This window comes from Chiloscyllium punctatum, chromosome 19, assembly GCF_047496795.1.
Source record: "Chiloscyllium punctatum isolate Juve2018m chromosome 19, sChiPun1.3, whole genome shotgun sequence".
Classification (NCBI taxonomy): domain Eukaryota; kingdom Metazoa; phylum Chordata; class Chondrichthyes; order Orectolobiformes; family Hemiscylliidae; genus Chiloscyllium; species Chiloscyllium punctatum.
In genome coordinates this window covers 88,036,260-88,052,285 of record NC_092757.1, presented here as the reverse complement: position 1 = coordinate 88,052,285, position 16,026 = coordinate 88,036,260, and the positions used below count along the sequence as shown (strand labels likewise).

The 16,026-nt window shown below is 43.9% G+C and overlaps 1 protein-coding gene across 2 annotated transcripts in view; it reads right to left on the bottom strand.

The window, feature by feature from the left end:
- dph1 (diphthamide biosynthesis 1) overlaps positions 1 to 16,026 on the bottom strand; it is a 600,464-nt gene that overhangs the window by 33,519 nt on the left and 550,919 nt on the right. For both annotated transcript variants that reach the window (XM_072589988.1, XM_072589987.1), the window contains one exon: positions 580 to 658. In XM_072589988.1, the coding sequence (XP_072446089.1) occupies positions 580 to 658 (79 nt within the window). The remainder of the gene's footprint in view (positions 1 to 579; positions 659 to 16,026) is intronic.

The window sequence follows — 16,026 nt, the reverse complement described above, 5'->3', positions numbered from 1 at the left end:
CTCCACTATCACCCTGTCTTTCCAGCCACTCAGCCAATTCTAGATCCAATTTGCCATATTTCCTTGGATATCTTTGCTATGAGTATCCCATGCAGGACTTTCTCAAAAGCCTTGCTGAAGTCTAAGCAGACTACATCAAAAGCATTGCTGTTATCCACACACACCTGGTTACACCTTTGAAAAATTCAATTAAGTTGGTCGATGTAAATTAGTAATCTCTCACTTTCTGCCTTGAACATACTCAATGACTGAGCTCCCACAGTACCTTGGAATACAGAATTCCAAACATTCATAAAGGAAATTTTGCTTCATTATTTTGAGACTCTGTTCCTGGTTGTAGATCCCACAGCCATTGTACCTGCAACTACTCTGTCTATCTGTGTAAGGATTGGTCAGTTTAAATCCTTGTACAGGTCTGATGAGCCTAATAGCCTCCTTCTGGGTTACGTGATGACAATTCCATGATCTATAGCACCCAGCAGATAACTCACAGCAGAATAATGAGATCCCACCGTATTCCTATGGAGAGGAACACCAACAGTTTGACCTCACAACTATTCTGTCCGTCTGGCTACTTACCTCATATGGAGTGAGTAGGGGTTTAGAAAATGCCTCTCCCCAGTCAATGGAAAGTCTTGGACAGGCGACCTGGACCCATCTAGGGAGAGAACACAGTGACACACTCTGAGTGAAGGTCTCATCAGCAAAATACGCAAAGACAACAACAACCGCAACTTGCATTCAAATAAAACTGTGAACATGGTCCAACATCCCAAGACATTCTAAGAAGTGAGTGAGTTATCAGTTTTAAACACAAAGAATTTTATGAAGAATAATCAATTCAATCTATTAGCAACTTGCATCAGTAGTCCTTTTAAGTTAGAAAAATGTCCTGAGGCCATTGCACAGGAGTAAGAATCAGATAAAAAACTGACACTAAAGCAAAGGAAGAGGCATTAGTACTCATAACCAAATGCTTGGTAGAAGAGACTTTGCAAAGAGTTTTAAAAGAAGTGAAAGAAGCAGTAAGCAGGGAATCCCAGAGCTTGGATGGCTGAAGGCATGGCTGCTATTGGTGGGATACAGGAAATTAGTGATAGACAGACTGGAGGAGGGCAGGCAGCTTGGAGGACTGCAGGGTAGGAGGAAGCTACATGGACAGCAGAGCCTCTCTGCCTATAAGAGGTAGGGGCTGAACTTTGATGTTGCATTCCCTACACTCTCACCTTCTCCAAGATACAGCAATGTCTCATGAAACAGCACCCATTCTCCCAACTCCTTGAACCCTCCTGTTACTGTGAGGGAGGGAGGGCTGTGCATTTTTGTGGTATCTATGTCTAACCCCAACTTATTCCCAGCTGGCAATGAGTGCAGGTGGGGAGTAAGTGCTGTGAATGAAGTTGGACACCTGAAATAGACATGGAACTAAGCAATGTCCTGCAGACACTAAATATTTCAGAGGCTAAATTAATGATTCCCACTGTAAGACAGCTCCTGAATATTTCATGCCGACTGTCTGCAAAGTTACTGGTCATGGAGGTAAGATACAACAACTTCCAGGTTTCCCCAAGCCACTGGGTTTCTTTGATCTTACATTTGCCAGTCTGGCATATCGTGGATGTGTTATGATCCCAGTTCACATTATCCGAAATCCTGAAATCTGAAAAGCTCTGAAATCCAAAGGCTTTTTTGTTAAGTTTTTTTTATCATTAACGAGGTTGTTTGGTATGCAAACAGTTAACCCAAATCCACACCCACTCGATGCGCGTCACTCAGATGCGATGGGGAGAGGAGGCGTGGCCCAGCACTGGAAGGCCTCACCTCTGTTTCAGGCCCGTTTTACTCAAAGTGAGTCTGCTGTTAGGTAAGAGTTTTAAAAATTTCACCATCAAACTGTCACTTATTCTGAAATTCGAAAACTTCTGAATTCCAAAAGCCAGTTGGTCTCGAGCATTTCGGATAAAGGATTATGCACCTGTACTGAGCATGTCAAATCCCAGACTGAAATCAGGCTTGATAGATCATATTTTGTTTTTTGTTTGGTTTTAACAAGCTGGTTGCTGATTGAAACAAAAGCATGCAATGTGTAAATTTGGTTTTAAAAATAAAACTGAAGTTTATTACACAAAGAAATTAAGAAAAATAGAATAAACTAAACCATTTCCATAGAATATATATTTAAAGATTTGGGAAATACATGGTTAAAATACAATTAATTCTGAAGTCATCCCTTCACAGCACTCACACCAGAGAGAATTCTCTCCTTCACTCTTATAAGGTTTAATTGAACGGAGGCTTCAACTCCCAGTCTTTAGAATCTGACAGGCTCTTCTAGGAGCCTTCATATAAGACAGCTGATACATTTTCAGCTTCAAATAATCCCTTCAGGGCTTTAACTAAACACTTCTGGTCTGGAATTTATACTAAATTTGAGGTAACTTTTTTTTAACAATTCTAACTATCTTCTCCGTTTCTTAGGAGCAAATACTTTACACATACACCTTCAGCCAAGACTCCTACAGAACTGCCCAAATTGAAAGTAATAAAACCCCCATTCTTTTCCTAAGTTACCCTGATCAAAAAATATTGTTCTGCCTTTTGAAGCTGGAGCTGAATGTACAATTGTTTGCATTGTTTGCTGGTAATCCCAATTTAAACAAAAACTTATTACTCTCCAGGAATTCTCTCACACTGTATTTTAAACTAAATTACCATGACTACAAAAATAAATTAATAATTAAACCTTTCAGATGTATGGAAAACCCATGTGGCATAAGTCCAAAATCAAAACTCCAAAATAAATGATATTAAAATGTTCAAAAATCACACCTTCCATCATAGTTGTAGGGGCACTGGTCCTATTAATGGGAGCCACAAGGAAGCGTTAAGTGTAAGAGTTGTGGTGCTAATCCTGTACTCTTGCATTGGACCATCCATCTCAGCCACTGCGAGTTTGTTGAGGGGGTGGGGGTGATCTGAACCTTTCAGTATTTTAATTTTGAAGCTTCTTTTTCTTGACTGGGGTGGGGTTCCACCAGCATTTGGGCCTGGGCCTCACAGACTTGGTTCTAAGTGGCTGATCAGCTGCAGAGGCATCACCACCCCATTCTTGCTTGCTGTCCACTCCACATGGCTTTCACCACGGATTGCAATCAGGACCAGGACTTTCCAGATGTTGTTCTAGCCCTTGTCAGTTCACTCATCGCAACCTCTGTTCATCGGCAGCAAGACAGAAAGCTTAACACAGACTCAGAAACAGAACTCGCTTGATCTGATAAGTCTGGCTTAAAGTGGTGTCTTTACCATCGCCAAGATCAATACCAGTAATCCCTTCTTTAAACAAAACTGAATGAGGAAGATTCAAGTGACAATCATTGATGCATTTGTGTATGGTGCTGCACTCATCAAGTTAGATTCGTGTAGCACCTTTAATGTAATAAAACAACCCCTATGGACATCACAGGATCATTATGAAATGAAATATGACTCTAAATCACTGATATCTAATTAGATGATCAAAAGCGTTGCGACGGTTTTTGAGGACGAATGTGAGGGGCCTGGAGGCACAGCAACCAAGAGAAAGCAATTAAAATTCAAGAGTCCAGATTCAGAGCAGTGCAGAGATCTGAGGGCTCAGGGCTAGAGTAGGTTACAGAGATAAGGAGGGTGAGATTGTGAGGAGTTCTGAAACAGGGATGAGAATATAAAATTTTATCTCTGGGATACCTGTACCAACCAACCCCACCGCCCCGTGGCTGAACACTTCAACTCCCCCTCCCACTCCACCAAGGACATGCAGCTCCCGGGTCTCCTCCATTGCCAAACGCTAACCAACCGACTCCTGGAGGAAGAACGCCTCATCTTCTGCCGTGGAACCCTGCAACCACATGTGATTAATGTGGATTTCACCAGTATCCTGATTTTCCCTCTCCCCAGCTTATCCCAGTCCCAAGCCTCCAACTTGGCATGGCCCTTTTGACCTGTCCATCGTCTTTCCCATCTGTCTGTTCCATCCTCCTCTCTGACCTATCACCTTCTCCCCCACCTTCATCTAATTATTGCATTCCCAGCCACATATCCCCCAGCCCTACCCCCCCTCCCATTTATCTCTCAGTACCCCTGGCCCACAAGCCTCATTCCTGGTGAAGGGCTTATGCCTGAAATGTCGACTTTCTTGCTCCTTGGATGCTGCCTGACCTGCTGTGCTTTTTCAGCACCACATTCTCGATGAGGAGAATATTAAAATCATACTGATTATAAATACGCCAGTTATTTATAACTCCACCAACCCTCCTGGGTTTCCATTGGTTCATTGGCAGGGGCCACACCTTACATCCTGAAATTCTCTCTTAGACTGCTCAAACTCTCTCCTTCCTCCGACACCTTCTTAAATCCATCTCTTTGTTCTAACCTGTCCTAATTAGACCTTACATGTGCCAACATCTGATTTTTGCATGATCAATGTTCCTATAAACACCTTGGGATGTTTCGTCACATTAAAGGCACTCTGTAAATAAATGTTATGGATGGGTTGTTGTTGCTGTATTTACTACCTTTCTTTTGGTGAGCTCTAACTGACCGTCCCCTGTGCCTCTGTTAGCGCCTTTAATAATTCGACTGTACCCGGCCTCTTGGCCCCTTTCACAAGCCGATCAACCTGTTGCTTTTCTTCCAGCATTTTCTATTTTTGCCTCCTTGCTGTTTCTATGCCTGGCACAGTGTCAGGCTGTATCTATGCAGGGTCACGCACACCAGGCTGGTACAGCCTCTCAGACAAGGATCATCCAGAATAAATAAGTCAGCAGAGACAACACATTTCTAGAAAGTATGCTGCGTGAAATTATAGGGGCTTAGCTTGGCATTAATCTGCACTCTGCACACGCCAGGTTCACTGGGATCATTTTTCTCGCCGGATTTGTATAAATAGGACAATTCTTTCTCAGACATAAGTGTAAAGCGACAATAGCTCTGGTCTGTAAGATGTGGTATCACCTTGAATGTTGCCCTTGGCAACCCAGGCTTTAGGTTGCAGGATTCTACAATTAACATTGGCGTCCCTGGGTGACTGGTCATTGTTCCTGAATCCCCTGCCCAGCTGCAAAAAAGGGAACACTGGAGGTGTCTTTTGATGCAAAGTAAGGAAATGATTTGAAACGGAAGAATTATTTCAACACGCAAAGTGGTTAGTGCTGCATTCCCAGGAGGTACAACATCAGGGTTAAGTGTTAATGGACACTCATCACAACATAAATGGGCTTCAGAGGAGTTTGAACGTAAATTATTCTGCTGGAAAGAAAGAAGTTTGTGAAGTTTCTGTCCTTTTGCTAAATTATTGAGATTGCTTGAAGTTTGGCGTTCTTGCATTTATCTCGCAAGGTGGATACCTTTGGCAACACGTCTCTCACTGTCTCCCCCTCTTCAGAAATATTTATCTATTCTTTCATGAGATGTGAGTGTTGCTGACATAACCATCACTTGTAACCAAACCTAAATACCCTAAACTTAGCGTGTTACTTGGCCATTCCACATTGCTGTGGGTCTAGAGTCACATGTAGGCCAGACCAGGTCAGGACAGTGGGTTTCCTTCACTAAAGAACCTTTTATAAACATCAAAGATAGTTCCAAGGTCACTCTTTCTGAGACTAGTTTTCAGTTCTGGATTTTTATTAATCAAGTTTAGATTCCACTAGTTACTGTGGTGGAATCTGAAACCAAGTTCCCACATGAGCTTGGGTTTCTGGAATATTCGTTCAGTGACATGACAACTTCCCCCAAACTACGAATGTTCCAGGGACATCAGTTCAAATCCCACCATCTAGTTAGGGAAAACCCTGAATTAATAAAAAAGTAACCCTGCTGACAAATATGTGATCATTGTTGATTGCTGTAAAAACTCATCTGGTTCACTATTGTCCTTTAGGGAGGGAAAACTGCTATCCTTATGTGGTCTGGCCTACATGTGACTCCAGACCCACTGCACTGAGGTTGACTCTGACCTGCTGTCTGGGCAATTGGGGGTGTGTAGCAAATGCTGGCCCAGCCATGATGGCCACATTCTGTAAACAGAGAAAAGAATCCCATGATAGCATAAAGCAAGAAAACAGACAGAAAGGTTTATGATAGGGTGGGGAGCAGGAGAGATGAGATGACACAACGTGCAACATCAAAGGGAGTGGGAATGGGATAAGTTAAGAAACAAAGGTTTGTCTAGAGAAGATATGAATTACAAACTCAGTGGACAGCAGGTCATCACATCATGAGTGGATATTCAATTATAATTATGACAAGGTAGTAACAGACACTGGATTGTAACAGACTGATTAGACATTTGGTTATAATGGACTGACTGAAGACACTTGGTGACTGAACATCTATATTACGAAAAGAGGAGACATGTAAACTGCTGAGGTTTCCAGGGAGCAATAAACATTTTGTTAGTATTTGTATATTATTTATTATCTATTAATTATAGCATTATGTTGGACATCTGTGTCATTTGTGTCTTCTGAATGAGAAGCAGGTTGACAAGAGGTAAAATGGATCTTTTCAAGCCCTCTGAACTAACAGGCAGGGGGAGTGGGTGAACGTCATTGAGTAGGTTGACAGTGTATTGATTGAAACTGTACTGTTAATTAACAGGAAACATGAATTTTCTCTTTGGGTAACATAAAAGAATTGACCAAAAAAAAATTACAAGTACCAGTTTGACAGCACACAGCCACGTCTGCTTTGCTCCTGTGTAATTTACCCATTAACCACACTAACAGAAACTGAAGCCCTGTTACATATGAGCCCTGAGCTACCTAAGTAGCCTGTCAGCTTGGATCCATTGCTATTATTATCGCTGGAGGTTCTGGGTTCAATCCCCACTCTGAGTCTGAGCAGTTAATCAAGACCGACAGCAATGCAGCACAGATGTAGTTGCAGCATTGTCAGGACAGAAGTACAGTACCTGTACTTGTATTTATACAGTACCTTTCACAACCTCAAGATGTCCCAAAGCACCTTACTGCTGGTGAAGTGCTTTCTGAAGTTTTGTCACTACTGCAACATCAAGAACACAGCCGCTAATGTTCACACAGCAAACTCTCACAAACTATGAAATCATGATCTGTTCCTATTGAAGTGATGATATGTGAGGGATTACTGGGACTGTGTTGTCTTAGTGTTGCACAGGGTGATCAGCCTGGTCTACCTCTTTCAGTCTCTTGAGCCAGAAGGTTATGGCTTGAAATGCCAAACAGACTTGAGCACATTATCTTGGGGGTGACACTCCAATGGCATACTGAAGGAGTGCTGCACTGTTGCAGGTGCCATCCCTCAGGTGGGATGTGAAACCAAATGGCCATCTGCCCTCAGCTGGATGGAAAATATTCCGTGGCAGCATTCTGAGAAAGAACCGGGGGCTTTCTTGCTGGTGGTGTGCTTAATGCTGTTCCCTTGGGCAAAAACAGATCCCTGGTCCTTCTCATGTCACTGTCTGTGAGAGCTTGCTGCGTGCAAATTGGTTATTGCATTTCTCAAATTAGAATTGTGACAGAACTTCAGAAGTACTTCACTGGATATTATGAGCTTTGTGACATCCTGAGATCAGGAAAGGTGCTATATAAATTTACATTCTTGCCCTATTTGTTAGAAAAATACCTTCTAGCTGTAAAAAGGAGCTCAATTTATCACAAGGAAATATGAGTCCACTTAGTATTCTAGAGCCCAGGGAGTCAGTGACCATTCTCCTTGGTTTGTAGGACTCAGTATTGTTCAACAGTCTTAAATGATGGAGGCACTTAGTCCCATGTGAGTGATTTGACAAGGCAACCAGAAAAAGTACTGAAAATAGCCTGTGAATATATCTTGCCATGTTTGATTGTCACAACTGATAAATGGACTTTAATTAAATAGGGTGACACTGGGAATTATCATGTACAACTTAATCTTTCAATAAAACATCTACTGTAGCACTGAAGATATTGTAGGCATCAGCATCAATTTATTAGAGGTACCTACCATACAAGGATGGGCTGAATGGCTTCCTTCATATCTGTATGATTCTATGATCAGGAAGGTTACTTGGCTCACTCTGTCTGTCATAGGTTTTTTTGAGGTTCAAAGCTGCCCATATATTCTCTGCTGGTCACACTATAACAAAATTCCAATGGTCTCAACAGGAAGGATGTTTTCCCCAGTTCTGGGGTGTCTAGATCCAGGGCCCACTGTCTCAGAATAAGACCTTGGCCATTCTGGACTGACGTGAGGATAAATTTCTAGCCTGGAGGCCTGTAGGAAACTTGGTTATTGAGCATTTTAAGACAGATTGATAGATTTCTGGAAGTTAATTAAATCAAAGGTTATAGGGATAGTGTGGGTCAATGGTATTGAGATGGATGATCAGCCATGATAGCAGAGCAGCTGCAAAGGGCTGAATGGACTTCCCCAGCTCCTGTTTCTATCTTCCTCTGCCCCAAGATAATGGTCTCTGTCTCAGCTACTCTCCTGGCAAAGCATTTCACTCTGATAACTCACTCCTTAACTCACCTCTCAGGTCCCTCACATTTCAGTTGTAAGCTCCCATCAATAAATATCACTGAGTGTGCAGGGGTGAGTGTGTGGGAGCGAGCGTCTGGGGGTATGTGTGCGGGGGTGAGTGTGCGGGGGTGAGTGTGTGGGGGTAAGTATGTGGGAGTGGGTGTGCAGGAGTGAGTGTGTGGGTTTGTGTGTGTGTGGGAGTGAATGTGCAGAAATGAGTGTGCCGGAGTCAGTGTGCAGGAATGAGTGTTCAGGAGTGAGTGTGTGGGGGTAAGTACGTGGGAGTGTGTGTGTGGGAGTGAGTGTGGGGGAGTGAGTGTGGGGGAGTGGGTGTGTAGGGGTGTGTGTGTGGGAGTGAGTGTGTGGTTGTTTGTGTGGGAGTGGGTGTGTGGGAGTGGGTGTGTGGTAGTGGGTGTGGGGGGGGTGTGTGTGGGAGTGGGTGTGTGGGAGTGAGTGTGGGGGAGTGGATGTGCGGGTGAGAGTGAGTGGGGGTAAGTACGTGGGACTGGGTATGTGGGAGTGAGTGTGTGGGAATGAGTGTGTGGGAATGAGTGTGTGGGAATGAGTGTGTGGGAGTGAGTGTGTGGGAGTGAGTGTGTGGGAGTGAGTGTGTGGGAGTGAGTGTGTGGGAATGAGTGTGCCGGAGTGGGTGTGTGGGGGTAAGTACATGGGAGTGGGTGCGTGGGAGTGGGTGTGCGGATGTGAGTTTGCGGGTGTGAGTGTGTCAGAGTAAGTATGTGGGAGTGGGTGTGTGGGAGTGAATGTGTGGGTGAGTGTGCAGGTATGAGTGTGCGGGGGTGAGTGTGTGGGAGCGAGTGTGCGGGAGCGAGTATGCGGGGGTGAGTTTGTGGGAATGAGTGTATGGGGGTGAGTGTATGTGAGTCAGTGTGTGGCTGGGGGTGAGTGTGTGGGAGTGAGTGTGTGGGACTGAGTGAGTGTGTGGAGAGAGTGAGTGGGTGTTCCACATGTGTCTGATACTCTGGGTGAATGCATCAGTGTGTGAGAGGTAGGTATAAGTTTACATGTGTAAACGGGAGAGTGGGGATGTGAGAGTGAGTGTGTGTTGAGGGTGAGGGTTGGAGATGGTGGGAAAGGTAGACAGCACTATAGCACACAGACTGCTCCTTTAAGATACAGATTGCGTCAGAAAGCATTCAAATGCTGGTGCTGATATAGGTCAAAGTTTATTGATTTGCCAGATAACAAGGAAAGGTTACTGACAAGGATTGTTGAGCAGTGAGCACTGGAGGATTTGGGAAGAGTCTCTGGAGGCAGGGGGAGGTGGGGGCATTCCACATTGGTACTGAGATCAGGATGTGGAAGGGTGACCTTTATTTGGGTTAGCAATGCTCTGCTCTGACCCATGATTGATACAGTGTGCTACACAGCCTGAGAGTTTCATGTCCATGAACGTAACTCACTCAGCAACAAATTTCCCCAAAGCAATTTTATTCATTACAAATACCTCTCAATGTACTGAATAAATATTGTTATGTCTTCAAGTACTGAACTAATCTTGACAACATTCATGATTTCATAATAACTGTATATTCTAGTTAAGTGGTTCATTTTTAAAAGGGTCAAGATGTTCTCATTATTCATTTACATTATTGTAAGTACATAAAGGAGATTTATCCCTATTTTCACTCACAGATAATGTTAATTGTTCCTCTGCGTTCACAACCAATGCAAATAATACACCATCAAACCCTTCAAGCCCATTTGCACTGATCCCAGAGGCAAACAGACAATACCCCCATGCCAGGAACTGTTTGCAGCACAGAAAATCTTCCTTCTTACTGCCAATTCCTATTCTTCAAATGTTAGTGAGTCAGATAGAGGAGGGATGCTTTTCATTATGCTATCCACATATAGGAATTAATACTGAAAAGATAAGCATTGAATAGAATGTGCTTCTTCAAAACAGGGACTTAATTATACATCTTCATCTGAGTAAGGGTCATACCAGATTTGAAAAATAAACCCTGCTTCTCGTTCCACAGATGCTGCCAGATCTGCCAAGTTTTTCCATCATTCCCTGACTTTGTTTCAGATTTCCAACATCCAAACTTGTCTTTACTTAAAAAAGACTTGCCCACTAACTGCATTTTGACTGAAGATGGCTCTTCACCTTGTCTGGGACAGATTTTGCCTGTGAGTGACAGTGCAAACTGTGTGTGCCTACAACCCACTCAATATTTCTCCCAATCCTCAGCATTGTTAATTCCGTACAATCATGCAGTACGGAAAGAGGCCATTCATCCCCCAAGACCCCATGCTGGCTCTTTAACAAGCTCTTGTCTTTCCATGCTTTGGTAATTAGTTCAGCTCCCTTTTGAAAGTTATTCATCTGCTTCCATTGCCCTTTCAGGCAGTGCATTGTAGATCATAATGACTTGTTGTGAAAAAAAATTTCTCCTCAAAATCCCATGTTTATTTCTGACCACCTTAAAGTTTTGTGTGCTGACTACTGACCATTCTGCCACTGAAAATAGATTCTTCAGATTTACCCCATAAAAATACTTCGTATATCTGGATGCCTCTATCAAGTCATAGAATCCTTACACTGTGGAAGCATAGCATTTGGCCCATTGAGTCCACAGGGACCCTCTGAAGAGCATCTCACTCAGACCAAACGTACATCTACCCTGTGACCCTGCATTTCCCATATCTAATCCACCTAGCCTGCACATTTCTGGACACAATGGGCAATTTAGCATGGCCAATCCACCTAACATGCGCATCTTTGGACTGTGGGAGAAAACTGGAGCACCCAGAGGAAACCCAAGCAGACATGGGGAAAAAGTGCAAACTCCACACAGACAGTTGTCTGAGGGTGGAATCGAACCCAGGTCCCTGGTGCTGTGAGGCAGCAGTGCTAACCACTGAGTCACTGTGCTGCCCTTAATTTCTCTTAACTTTCTCTGTGTTGGGGAACACAATCTAAGCTTTGGCAGTCTCTCCACAAAGCCTGGTATTGTTCCAGTAAATCCCTTTTCTCTTTCTCAAAGGCCTTGACATCCTTCCTAAGGGCGGTGTCCAACACTGAACTCAGTATTTCAGTTTCAGGCCTAAGCTTAAAGGGTATGGTATCATAGAGGTTACATTACTTGGCTGGAACTTCCGAGGCCTAAAGACAAGAGTTCGAATCCCACCTAAACAGATGAGGAAATTTTAATTAAATACATCTGGAATATAACTAATAATGTCCATAAGACTACAAGTGATTGTCATCAAAACCCACCTGGTACACTCTGTCCTTCAGGGAAGGAAACCTGGCTTTCTTATCTGGACTGGCCTTCCTGTGACTCACACCCACAACAATGTATCTATTGGTTATTTGCCGAGTAAATTGGTCAAGCAAGCCATGCAGTCACCCAATCAGGAATGGGCAATAAGTGCTGGCCTTGACAGTGATGCTTTTAGGCTGGAGATAATTTTAAGAATGAACCAGGCAAACAAGAATAAAGCCATATGAACAACTCAAGTCCCCTGCGGCTTTAGATGATGGATAGCCACTAACAGCCCCATCACCTTCTGTGGGATAGCCTTTCCAGCAAAGCACAGCTCCCAATAATGAACACAGCAAAGAAATCCCCTTGTGATAGCAGCACTTGGAAATCAAGCCCCTATTCTGGGAGGTGAAGCCTAAAGAGGACAGCGAGACTCAACAGGTCAGAGCTCGAGGCTGACTGTTGGGGCAGAATGCACAGGTAGGTGTGTGAGTGTGAGTGAATGTGTGAGTGTGTGTGTGAATGTGTGAGTGTCTGAGTATGTGTGAGTGTGTGTGGGGGGCAGGTGAAGAGATGTGGGGAGCAGGCAGGCTAATGGAGTGGGAAGGCAACAAATTGGAGAGTGGCTCCATTTACATAGCACCTCCAGTGCTCTCTCCCAGACAGTTCACAGAGGCTGTTGAGCTGCTGGTGGGCAGAAAGCTTCAAGTCATAGAATCATGCAGGACAGAAACTGGCCCTTTGGTCCAACTCATCCATGCTGACCAAGTTTCCTAAACTAAACTAATTCCATTTGCCTGTGTTTGGCCCATACCCACTAAACCTTTCCCATCTATGTACCTGTCCAAATGTCTTTTAAATGTTGTAACTGTACCAGCCTCCATCTCTGGTATCTCATTCCATACACGCATCACCCTCTGTGTGAAAAAGTTATCCCTTAGGTCCCTTTTAAATCTTTCCCTCTCTCCTTAAATCTGTACTCTCTACTTTTCAACTCCCCTACTCTAGGGGAAAGACTTTGGCTATTCACCTATTTTTATGGCCCTCATGATTTTCTAAACCTCCATTAGATCACCCATTAGCCTCTTGCGCTCCAGGGAAAAAAAGTCACAGCCCATTCTTATAATTCAAACCCTTCAGTCCTGGTAACATTCTTGTACATCTTTTTGCACCCTTTACTTTAATAATATGCTTCCTGTAGCAGGGTGACCAGAACTGTATACAGCACTCCAAAAGTGAGTTGAGACAAGGTGACTGAGAACTCTCCCCATCTCAATGTTTGGGGAGGAGGGTGAAGAGAAAACAGGGTCTTTGCAGAACATCACAATCACAAGGGGTTGAGAACAGGCCAAACCTGGAGTGGGGAGAGGTGTGGAGTCACTGCCATAAGACAGAAAATTTCAGCTGTATCAGGAAGAGGAACAGCTGTATTGAAACAGCTGCACTTCTGGAGTAAAAAGCAAAATGGGCGGACAAGATGGAAATGCAATGAACTGGCCAAACCAGGAACAGGGTAAGTTTCATATTTCCTGATTCAATGTTGATTCAAGGTAAATGTATTATTCGCAGCCACAATGAACAACATCTCACATTCAATGCGTGTGGCACCTTAACACCTACGAAACACAACAGCTCACACTCAAGGTGCAGCACCACGCACAAAACACAGTATGCTCGACATTAGCAACAGAATCCCATTTTCCTTTGATTTTTCTGAAGGATTTAATTTGTTCTTTGCACCAGAGGAACTTGACAGTCACCAACAAGCAAATTATTCCAATGGGGAGACTGCATGTTGAGTCTATTAATTTAAGGCTCTGGGGTAAAATGGCACTCCTTATTGCAGGCTTGCTCTGCTTCAGAAGGAATGTGGAATTGGGATAGGATTAACTTTAGTTGCCGAGCGTCACTTAAAAATGGGACAGGACTAATTCCAGTTGCGGCTAATGTACTCTGTCTTTTGAGAAATGAGTGGGGTTATAGGTTCTACGGATAACTTATTCTTTCCTGTCTGGCACTCCACCTTCACCCTGAAAAACCTTACACCGAGGTCACTCCCATATCATTCACTAATGAAAAAGGGACAAATCCGACATTCTGGTTGTACTGAAATAAATTTACAACCCAACCGGCTAAACGGTAAACCCACTGGCAATGACTTTAATATGACTGCCTCAAAGTTATTAAAAAATCTGTAGTAGGCTGTCTTGATTCAGCTTGCAATTAAATGGCTGTATTATAAATCATTTTAAAATTAACTTCATTATTGTCGGTGCAAAATTTCATGTACTTAAGACATGGCTTGGACATTACCCAGCCACTTAGCTACTATGAAGCTCTTAATTTGATCAAGTAAATATTTTTTAAAAGCCCCTAAGACACCAGTATTCCTAAATGCCTATAATTTGATTTTGTACTGCTCTTAACACACACAGTTTTCCCTCTAATTATTGCAAATGCCAGTCAATCTCCTGCTGTTGTTCCACATGGCAAGCCAAGACTTGGTGGAAGAGGGTTATAGAGCAGGGAATAATTGAAAGAGGCACATAGACCTCACTCAAACCCTTGTGCCAATTTATACATTTTCTGATTAGTTCTAATCATTTTTTGTTAAAACCTATGGTGGGAGGAAGTGGGGAAATCAAAAATTGAGCTGTTACACTATCATCATTGGTGGGAGGTTGTCATCGCATCATGACACGTTTACATAGGAAGTTTCAATGATAAATGTCAACAACTGGAAAGAAGGTTGATAAAGCAGAAGTAAGACTTGTCCCCATTGTCAGATTGTTAAAAAAAAAGGACTCTGAGTTTAATTTTATCTTTCTGGAACATTTGGTTTTAGATTTAATGGAAGAACACAGCAGTAAATTAGTACTGATTAGTGATGAAAATTAAAACCAACTGTCAGATATTAATGGCTAAGATAATTGTAGTATCAAAAAAACCATGGCATTGGTGAAGAGGTTGGTTCCTGTACTTTCTCGAGTATGTTCCAAGTCACCCTGCCTGGGGTGGACAAAGTCAGAAGTCACATGACACCAGGTTATAGTCCAATAGGTTTATCTGAAATCATAAGCTTTTGGAGCTAACCTTGTGTCGTGTGACTTCTGACCCTGCCTGTACCCAGCCATTTGCGCTGCGTATGGCAAACAGGGGTGATTGGCACCTCACCGTGCCAGCAGGGTTCTGCTGGATGGGGAAGTGCACAGGTGGGACTGAGTGCTGCTGACAACCATAACAAGCCTCCTTGCTCAATGACAGAGAGGGAAGAGCTTGGAGATGCAGGATTTGAGCGATGCTGGAAAAGCATGGCAGGTCAGGCAGCATCCGAGGAGCAGGAAAATTGACGTTTCAGGCAAAAGCCCTTTGTCAGGAATGAGGCTGGGAGCCTCGGGGGTGGACTGATAAATGGGAGGGGGGGGGTGGGGCTGGGGGGCAAGTAGCAAAGAGTACAATAGGTGAATGGGGGTGGGGATGGAGGTGATAGGTCAGAGAGGAGGGTGGAGTGGATAGGTGGGAAGGAAGTTTAGCAGGTGGGACAGGTCATGAGGATGGTGCTGAACTGGAAAGTTGGAACTGGGGTAAGGCAGGGGGAGGGGGGGCGGAAATGAGGAAACTGGTGGAAGATGAGGCATTCTTCCTCCAGGTGGTGAGGGAGTGGCGATGGAGGAGGCCCAGGACCTGCATGTCCTCGACAGAGTGGGAGGGGGAGTTGAAATGTTCAGCCATGGGGCGGTGGGGTTGATTGGTGCGGGTATCCTGGAGATGTTCTTGGAAGCTCGGAGGTGCAGCCTGGTCCAGTCGATAAGCTAGGTGTGTCACTCTCAGTGCACAGTGTCCTTACTGCAGCGTGACAATGAGAGTTGTTGGTGCAGCACTGAAGTGCAGGAGCATCCTGTAAGTGGGTCAGAGATGTGCTCTAAGGGGTCATTGAGGCTGGCACACATCCAATGCCGATGTTCATGGATGTAGAATGCATGTAGCCTGTGTCCATGGAGCATGTCCTGAGATTGTTGGCTAAAAGCAAATTACTGCGGATGCTGGAATCTGAAACCAAAAGAGAAAATGCTGGAAAATCTCAGCAGGTCTGACAGCATCTGTAAGGAGAGAAAAGAGCTGACGTTTCGAGTCTAACTGACCCTTTGTCAAGCATTATGAGCTTTGACAAAGGGTCAGTTAGACTCGAAACGTCAGCTCTTTTCTCTCCTTACAGATGCTGCCAGACCTGCTGAGATTTTCCAGCATTTTCTCTTTTGGTCTGAGAATG